Here is a 10,600-nt window from a genome sequence, read left to right on the forward strand (position 1 = left end):
TATAAATTCTGGAAAATAAAATTAATTTAAAGTAAAAATGATAAGAGACTGACTCAGGATATGGTGGGAGTAGGGGATGACTGGAGGTAGGAATTAAAAGGAGCAAGAGGAAACATTAAGGGTGATTAGCTTATTCATTATAATTGTTATGATGGAAGCCCAGGTGAGCACTTAGATCAGTACTTATCAAACTGCACTTTAATAATTATATGATGTTTGTTATATGCCAAAAATGTCTGATTAAAACTATTAAAAATAAACAAATAATCTAACTTGAAATAACTTATGGATAAAAAAGAATAATATGAAAATGCCTGAGATCCAAAAACTACAACTACAACACCACCTTCTCTTCACATTATTAAGGTAGACATAAGAGTGCACAAAAATCACCACAAGTACACATTTAAAAAGGGGGGGGGTTCTGCAAACCTCATCAGGCTTATACCACTTGTACTGAGCTTGGTTCAGGGAGCAGATGGGCACAGAGGTGAGGAGTACAGGCCCAGGTACCCAGGCTCACCCATAAAAGGTTTGAACCCTGTGCTTCTGCTTGTAATTGCACACCTGTAAAATGGATTTATCATTGATGCTATATGCAATGCTTTTCCTCCATATGTGAAAAGAAAAGAATTGCTTCTAAGTTTACAATAATTATGTTAATGTTTTGTTTTAGGTTTATTGTACTTCAATAAAAGTGTTTGAAATAAATATTTAAAAATAAGTCCTGTGTATTTATGGCAGCATGACAAAACCATAAGACATTACATTTTTCATATGCTATCTTTTTTCACCAAAAGCACTCAGGAAACTCATCTGCTCTGGTCCCCTCCCTCTCTCAAACATCCCACCTAAAGTTTGTTAATATAGAAGGAGACATGCAAATAGTGCCCTGTCTTTGCTTATGAAAATCAGCCTAGCCTTGACACTGCAGCTTTTGGAGAGAAGCCTCAGCACTGGGATTCCCAGGTGTTCCCATCTGGTGATCAGGACCGAAAAAGACAACTCACTATGGAGTATTGGCCCTGCTGGCTTTTCCTTGCTGCTGTTTTCAAAGGTGATTCACGGCGAACTAGAAATATTAAGTGCGTGATTGGATGTGAGTTACAGAAACAGTGAACGTGTGTGGCAGTTTCTGACCAGGACATTTCTGTAATTGCAGGTGTCCAGTGTGACGTGCAGTTGGTGGAGTCTGGTGGAGGCTTGGTTCAGCCTGGAGGGTCTATGAAACTAACGTGTGTTGCCTCTGGGCTCACATTCGGAGACTACTATATGGACTGGGTTCGCCAGGCTCCTGGAAAGGGCCTGGAGTGGATTGTTCATGTTAGAAACAAAGCTAATGGTTACAGCACAGAGTATGCTGCATCTGTAAAAGGCAGATTCACAATCTCAAGGGATGATTCTAAGAATTCAATGTATCTGCAAATGAACAGCCTGAAAACTGAGGACACAGCTGTATATTACTGCACAAGAGACACAGTGAGGGAACACCAGTATGAACCCAGACAAAAACCTCCCTTCAGGGGCTGCACAACCACAAGGGATCTCAGGACCTCCAGGCACTAGGTCTCTCAGGAGCAGGTGCAGAAGTCTGTTGAGGGCTGGTTTCCTGGCAAGTCTTGGACTGCCTCTCCGTCTGTTCCCTTGGGAATCTGTCTAGGTTTGGAATTCTGTAGTAACATTTGAAACCTCAAAATATACAATGGTTTTGCGTGTTTCTTGATTTTGCAGGACACATTTTCACCTGCACCAAATTCAGACTGTGGCTTTAGACTGGAGTACGCCTTTTCATGGTAGCCAGGATCAGAGTCCTATAAGGGCCCTAGCAATCTGGAGAGAGTTTTCAAAGAGACTCAGGGATGGAACCTCAGTGAGATTTCTTGACTAAAAAATACTTTAGGCATTAGAATAAAGCACACGGGGAAGCTGGACAATGGCCAGATTTCTTAAAAAACTAACTGGTGTTACATCCATTCTCCTCTTGTAACCCTGTACAAATGACTCAGAATGATCCAGTTTCCCCTTGCTAATCCATTTTCTTGCTTTCTTTCTAGCCCTATTCCTCACACCTCCCTTTTCTCCTTTTTGTTTCTCTGAAAATAGGCGATGTGTTTCTGTCATCTAAATACCAGGACTAAGAATCTTTGCCTGGAGGTCAGGAGTGTCTCAAGCTGTGGTTTCTGCAGCACTTGAGATGGTTTATGGGACTTTCTCACTTACCATTGCCAGTCTCTCCTTCTATCATTAATGCATAAAGTGATTTGTGAAATTCAAGTGAACATTAGGCACTGAGGTGATAAAAGTATCTTCTTTAATGTGGAGTATTAATATAGAACTAACGCCATGTTTCTCACACCATCATGGCCCAGTCATCTTTACCCTTGATTTTGGGACTAGCTGAGGATGGATCCTCCATTTTGCTGTGGGGGGTGACAATGATATGGGGTCTGGTTAGGCATGTGGAGATACATAGGGTCTGCTATCAGGAAGCACAAGTTGAACTTCCCGGGAGGATCTGGAAATGCCACACAACATGGAGTTTGATCATCTTCCTTCTTTCAGGGCTTGACTAAGACTCATTGAAATTACCTAAGACAATCCTCTTGACTTAGAGAACACTGATGGCTGCCTTTAATAACATCAAATGATCAAGATTAAATAAACAAATAGGTTAGTTTTATTTGAATAATTGAGATATACCCTTGCCAATTTGACACATAGCAATTGATTACCTCTATGGTTATTTTATATTCTACACTAGAATCTGGCCAGTAAGTAATTTTGCTAAAATAATTGATAGTATTTGTTTTATTAGAAGTCAACTTTAAAACTGCCCTACGTTTGTGTGCACCTTTTAAGAAATATAATCATTCTTTTGAGAGGAAACGCATGGTGAGTAAAATGAGGTTGAGAAAATTGTTAGCATGTGATGCTCCTGAGTGAAGGAGATAGAGAAGGAAGATTGGGTGGAGAAGGGTTTGCTGTCCAAAGGAGGTCCAGAATATCACTGAATTATCCTCATGTCAACATGTCAACTCAGGGGATCCCATAGCTCACAGCTCTGTTCACCAGAGTGCTCATTTGTCTCCTTAGAGTGGGCCATGGAATGTGGGGCTTCAGCATGAGCCACACAATGGACCTCATAGCTCACAGCCAGTACCTGGTCCAGGTGCATTGTGCTCCCATAGATGCAAGGATAGAGATACTGTCTCAGTGCTCACATGCTGCAGATTTGTATAAAGAACACACCATTTCACTTTATTTTCTTTGAAGACATATTAGGTTAACTTGGAGTTAGTAAAAGATTATATTATTTAGATTTACTCTAGTTGCATAATTCCTTAATTCTGCACAATTTTGTGGCACAGAACTGTCTTGCTCATTAGGAATTGTTAAATGAATTGAGAATTGTTACATGGATTTAGGGCATGCATTTTAAGCTTTTTTTGTCTTCCCCCTATGTATAGAGATTGTGAGTGGAGTACATCTGTCCCTTATTCACAATGACTCTTGTCTCACCAGAGAGAGCAGAAATTTTCTCAACTCAGAGTATGGGAAAGAAGTTGTCCCTGTTCCCATAAGAGACTACAGGGACCCCAGTAGATTTTAATAGAATCAGAGTGTTTTCATATTGGGGGAGCATTCAGCTGTCTTATAGCAGTATTAGTTGCTAAGGTGTCATTTTGGCATCAGAATTTGGAATGCTATTAGTTCACTATGGCTCTGTTCCATTATGCAACTCACCATTAACAGAAATAGAGGTTATAATTCAATCTGAATTTTCTTGACATCATTTCATCATCTTGCTCTGTCCTCATTTTGATTAGAAAATAAGTTTTTTTCTTTTTGTTTTCCAAATATCACCTAAGAAATTGATGAATTTATTAGGAAACATGAAATACTGGAACTGTTTTGGAACATATAAAATAGCATGCATGTAGAATAATTTTGTGAAAATATAAAACAGCAAGGTAAAATTCTGGGAACAAAATTTTTGGATCATATTGTCAAAATAGGATTAGACTTCCCTAAAGTTGCTTCCAGTAGTGTTTGTGAAGAAAGGACACTCAACTGACCCTGTCACCTGCTAGGAGAAAACACTGTGCCCAAGGTGATGTCACATATGTGAGATCCAAGACCCAGCTCTCATCCCTGGCTGAGCTTCCAATCTGGGGCCTGGCCATCAGTCAGGAATAATAGTAAGCACCTCAGAAGTACAGACCCCACACCTCCTGTATTTGGCCTTCAGGAGGGTCACCAAGTCAGCAGTAGATCTTCAGATCTCACCTAACATGATGACCCACTGAAGAGTAAGTGATAGAGTGTCCAGCAAGGGAGTTTTTTTTCATTAATTAACAATATCTAACCCTCAGGTGACCATCAATTACACCGCTTGTAATTTTTGCCCTTATTGACACAAAACAAAACTAAAATGAACATGAATGGTGAGTTAACACCCAAACCTAAGCCTGAGTATTTTCCTGAAATTTCTATCAATACCATCATTATGTAAATGTCAACATGCATATGAAGTCATCATGAATTAAGTTTTTCTTGGGAAATGGGGCAAGACGGTACTGAAACTGATCAGATTGTATCTGCACAGGTGAGTATGAATAAAGACTAATTAGCATGTGTGCAAGTGGGAGAGATAATGTCCAATTGCAAGGAGACATGAGATCAAGTGCCCAAAGACCCCCTGCAGAAGCAGCCAAAATTTGCCACTGCTTTAGATTCGATACCCACCATGCACAGAAGGATCTGCCTTTCCTGAAGCATCCATCATGAAAATACAGCAGAGATTAGCAGACTTTTGACACCAGAAACGTGGCTCAAACCACCTATGTCCATGGCCAATCACTGATAACAGGGACAGCAGAGAAAATACAGGCAGTAGATCTGAAGCTGAGCCCACCAGAGGATAATATGTTGGTGGTCTCCACTTTGAAGCCATTTTATCTGTCTCAAAGCCCAGCAGGTTTCTTCTTTAGCTCCATTGATTTAGGGAAGCCTACATCCAGTGAACTCCACATCCCTCTGTGATCACTATAATTTGCCAGAGAGGTTACTCTCAGTGCACAATATTGCAGAGACAGAACCTCCACCACCACATTGGATCAAGCATTGACACCTGTAGTTGGAGTGGGAATCTTGGCAGCAGCTGAGTTGACCTGAATACTGGAGTTACCACTCTTCCCCCAGCAGTCTTTGGGGCAAATGCCTGTAGACTGAGAGTAGAGGGAAAGGGCTAGAGACCAGAGCCCACTCCTTACCACTGCCAAAAAAGGGGAATCTGAATTTCTAAAAAAGGTCACAAAAGGAAGAAAAATTTTCAATATTTTTTATTTTGATATTTTGCGTTTTTTCTCCACACATACTTTTCTGGAAGAGGGTTCTGATTTGATCTGTCATTCTTTATCTTTCTTTTTATTGCATATGGGTATATTTTGGAGTGAACGCATCTTTGATTTTTTGTTGTACTTGTTTATTTGTACTTGTTTTGTTGTTTTCTTTCATTGTTCATTTGTGTGCCTATCTGTTTCCCTTCTTCAGCTTCTTTCTCTTCCTCTTGTCTCTTCTATCTTCTACTATTCTCCATTATTTTCCTTTTTCTTGACTCATTTTGTTTTCAGGGTCATACATATTCCCTGTACCACATGGACAGAAGATGGTAGAAAATTGTTTTCAGGGAGTGAACACACCAGTCAGTGAGTATTGGATTCTGGACATAGCATCTGAACCACAGCTTGCCTACCAAATCTTAATTAAAATCAAAACTGCACAAAGATAGACCCTCGCCTCCAGTCCAGGTACAAAATGGAACACATCAAGAGTATCTACATATGAAATCATCGGGATTTCAGCAAACAGAAGTGAAAACTATCCCTCTGTCAGTGAGCAATGTAATTAAGTGGGGGAGAAGGAAAACCATCACAAATAGGGAAGAACCAAAGGAAAAGCACAGGTACCAACCAGAATCCTGTGAAGACAGCACCTGGGAATACAAACATCAGAACTCAAACAATGAAGAGCCCTTAGAATGACTGGTCTCAAACCACAAACCCAGAAGTCAAGATATTAATGGAGAGAATTAATGGATATGACATAAATAAAAGAAAAGAGTGAAGGTGTTTATAACTGAGATGATGGTAATAAATAATAGAGTAAATGAAATAAAGAACAAAGTGACAAGCATGGAATGTAGAATTAACCAAATGAAAGAAAGAATCACAGACTTTGAGGACCAAAATATGTCTCTAACAAGCACCATTAAAAACATGGAAAATAAGCTTAATAATACAAAACAAATCTTCTGAGAGACGTATGATTATATCAAGAGGTCGAATGTATGCAGAATTGACATTCCTGAGGTAGATAGAGAGAAAGAAACCCCACTGGAACAAGCATTCCATAAAACTATCCAAGAAAACTCTTCATCTCATCAGTGATGTGACCGTTCAAACAGAAGAGATTCAAAGAACCCCTGAAGATATATTAACAAAAGATCAACTCCTAGATACATAATAATTTACTTTCAAAAGTAGATATAAAAGAAAAAATCCTAAAAGCAGTGAGAGAGAAAGTTCAGACTACCCACCAAGGAAGACCAATTACAATAACATAAGACTTATCTACAGAAATACGACAGGGTTGAAGAGATTCAAGTTCAATTTTCAAAGTTCTTAAACATAAACAACTCCAACCAAAAATGTCCTACCCACCTAAAGTAAGTTTCATCAGCAATGGATAATCCTTTCCAGACATTCAATCCCTTAGAAATTATGCCACCTCTACACCTGTTCTACAAGACATGCTTAAGAAAGTATCAAGCACAGAATAAAGAAAAAAAGAATGACCATAATCTTCCTGAAAATGCAGGAAAAAGATTGAAAACAGGCATTTATATTAATCTTAAAATCAAACAAATCCAACAAACAAATGACAAAAACAACAAACTCTCTAAGAACCTCATGACAGGAGCTCAAACTATCAAACTTCAATAATTAGCCTGAAAGTGAATGGACTTAATACACCACTGTAAAAATGATGAATGGCAAACTGGATATTTTTATTTTATTTTATTTTATTTATTTTTGAGTTGGAGTCTCACTCTTTTGCCCAGATTGGAGTGCAGTGGCTGTTCCCAGTCACTGCAAACTCGACACGCTGGGCTTTGGCGATCCTTCCACCTCAGCCTTCCAAGTAGCTGGAACTACAGGCATGTACTACCACACCTAGCTAATTTTTGATTTATTGTACAGATGAGGTCTCACCATGTTGCCCAGGCGGGTCTCGAACCCGCGGGCTCAGGCAATCCACTCACTTCAGCCTCCCAAGGCATGGGATTACAGGCTGAGCCACCGAGCCCAGCTGGCAAACTGGATTCAAAAAAAATACTGCAACAATCAAAATGCTGTGTCCAGAAGACTCATCTCATCAGAATGAAAATTCACAGATTAAAAGTTAGAGGATGAAAAACAAATTTTCAAGAGAACAGAACACAAAAGAAAGCAAAAGACGGGATCTTAATATCAGAAAAATATATTTTAAGCTATCAAAAATTTAAAAAACGACAAGTAAGTTCACTATATAATGATACAAGTTTCAATCTATCAAAAGAAATATCTATCCTAAACATATATGCAACATGCACAGAAGCACCAACTTTTTTTTAACTCTTCATTTATTTACTTAAAATTGTGGGGTACAATTCAGGGTTAGATATACAAATATTCATTGTGCAGGTACCCTTGTTGATCGTGTGTGCCCCCCTATTCCTCAAGCAGATTTCCACTACTGTCAATCCCAATTCTGCTCCCCCACCTCCCCCATGCAGTTTACGGTACTGTCAATCCTTCTCTTATAGTATTACGGTAGTTGTTTATGGTCCACTAATGAGTGAGAACATGTGATACTCAGCTATCTGTTTCTGAGAAAAATCACTCAGTATTATAGACTCTAATTCCATCCATGTTGCTGTGAAGTCCATGATTTCGTTCTTTGTGACTGCATAATATTTCGTTGTGTGTATATACCATATTTTTTATCCTTTTCTCTTTTGATGGGAAGCATGGTTGGTTCCATGTTCTTGGAATTTTGAACAATGCTGCAATAAACATACAAATGCAGGTATCTCAGTAGGAGAATTGTGGAGTTATATGGAAGGCCAATTTTAAGAACTTTTAGTAATTACCTCACTGATTTCCACACAGGTTGTACTAGTTTACAACACCACCCGCAATGTAGAAGTGTTTCCTTTTCAGAACATTCTCTACACCATCTGTTACTTTTTGACTTACTGATGATGGCCATTCTTACTGGAGCTAGGTGGTATCCCAGTTTAGGTTTTATTTGCATTTCTTTGATGACTTGTGAGACTGAACATTATTTCATATTTCTGTTGGCTACTTCCAAGTCTTATTTTGAGAACTGTCCATTCATATATTTTGCTCACTTCGTAATATTTTTTTTTTCTTTTCTTTTGAGTTCCTTGTAGATCCTAGATGTTAGGCCTTTGGCAGACATGGAGTTGGCAAATATTTTTTCTCAGTCTATGGGCTGTCTCACTGCTCTTTTGATGATTTCTTTGGCTTTGAAGAAGTGTGTCAGTTTGATGAGGTCCCACTTGTCTATGTTATCTCTTATGACCTGGGCACTTCGGGTTTTGATCAGAAGTTGGTTGCCAGTTCGAACTTCCATAAGAGTGTCTCCTGCATTTTCTTAGGTTCTTTTACTTTGAGGTGTTACGTTAAAGTGTATGATCCATTTAGAGTTAATTTTTTGTGTATGTAGATAGGTAGGAGACCTGTTTCAATCTTCTGCATGTGGTCAGCCAATTTCCTCAGCATTATTTACTGAATAGGTACTCCTCTCCCCCGTGGTTGGTATTGGAGGCTTTGTCACAGATGAGTTGGTTGAGATATAAAAGTATTACTTCTGGAATCTCAGTTATATTTTATTGGTCTATACGCCTGTTCCTGTACCAATACCAGGGTTTTTTGATTATTTTAGCTTTATAATTCAGTTTAAAGATAGGGAATGTGATACCTCCTGCTTTTTTTCCTGAGATTCCTTTGGCTATTCTTGCTCATTTATGTTTCCATGTCAATTCCTGTATTGTTTCTAGGTCTGAGAGGATTGTTTCTGGTAATTTGATGGGTATTGTGTTAAATCTGTAGATTGACTTAGGTAGAGTGGACATCTTAGCAATGTTGCTTCTTCCAATCCATGAGCATGGAATGTTGTTCCATTTGATTGTGTCATATTTGATTTCTTTGAGCATTTTTGTAGTTTTCATTGTAAAGGCTTTTCCCATCTCTTGTTAGGAACATGCCATAGTGTTTCATTTTTTTGTGACTATTGTGAATGGAATTGTGTTTTTTATTTTGGTTTCTGTTTGTTTATTATTGGTGTATAGAAATGTGATTGTCTTTTGGACATGTACTTTATACCCTGACACTTTGCCAAATTCCTTTATTAATCCAAAGAGGTTTTTGACAGTTTCTCTTGGGCTTTCAAGTTATAGAATCATGTCGTCTGCAAAGAGAGATAAATTGAATTCTTTTGTTCCTATCTGGATAGACCTGATTGACTTATCTTCTCTGATTGTTCCAGTTAAGATTTCCAGAACTATGTTGAACACGAGGGGTGTGAGTGGGAATACTTGTCTTGTTACAGTTTTCAGGGGAAAAGGTTCCAACTTCTGTCTGTTTAGTGGTAAGCTGGCTGTGGGTTTCTCATAGATGGTTCTTTCTATTTTGGGGTATGTTCCATCTATCCCTGGATGTTCAAGGGTTTTATCAGAAAGGGTGATGGATTTTATAAAAACATTTTTCTGCATCTAATGATATAGTCATGTTGTTTTAGTTTTTATGCCTGTTCATGTATTTAATTATGTTTATGGTCTTAAAAATCTTATTTTTTATTTTTTGAGTTGGAGTCTCACTCTGTCGCCCAGACTGGAGTGCAGTGGCCGCTCCCGGCCACCGCAGCCTTGACCTGTTGGACTCTGGTGATCCTTCCGCCTCAGCACTGCAAGTAGTTGGAACTACAGGCGCGAGCTACCACACCCGGCTAACTTTTTGATTTTTTGTAGAGAAGAGGTCTCGCTGCCCAGGCGTGTCTCAAACCTGTGGGCTCAGGCAATCCACTCACATTAGCCTCCCAAAGGCGTGGGATTACAGGCTGCACCACCCAGCCCGGCTTGGTTTTACAATTTTTTTTTTTTTTTTGGGTTGGAGTCTCACTCTGTCACCCAGAGTGGAGTGCAGTGGTCGCTCCCGGTCACCGTAGCCTCGACCTGCTGGGCTCCGGCGATCCTTCCTCCTCAGTCTTCCGAGTAGCCAGAATCACAGGCGCACGCTACCACACCCGGCTAATTTTTTGATTTATTGTAGAGATGAGGTCTCGCCTGCCCAGGCGGGTCTCGAACCCGTGGGTTCAGGCAATCCACTCACCTCAGCCTTCCAAAGGCACGGGATTACAGGCTGAGCCACCAAGCCCGGCGGTTTTACAAATCTTGAACCAGACTTGCATCCTCGGGAGGAACTCCCCTTGGTCATGGTGAATTTTGGGTATGTGTTGTTGAATCCGATTTGCT

The 10,600-nt window shown here is 39.5% G+C and overlaps 1 gene segment (V, D, J or C); it reads left to right on the top strand.

The window, feature by feature from the left end:
• The first annotated feature begins 1,011 nt into the window (after positions 1-1,011).
• LOC103264058 lies at positions 1,012-1,566 on the top strand. The segment is given in 2 exon segments: positions 1,012-1,057; positions 1,163-1,566. Coding segments are annotated over 2 exon segments (450 nt in total).
• The last annotated feature ends 9,034 nt before the right edge of the window (positions 1,567-10,600 follow it).

The sequence above is a fragment of the Carlito syrichta genome, unplaced genomic scaffold (assembly GCF_000164805.1).
Source record: "Carlito syrichta isolate Samal-C Ts95f unplaced genomic scaffold, Tarsius_syrichta-2.0.1 Scaffold305503, whole genome shotgun sequence".
NCBI classification, from domain to species: Eukaryota; Metazoa; Chordata; class Mammalia; order Primates; family Tarsiidae; genus Carlito; species Carlito syrichta.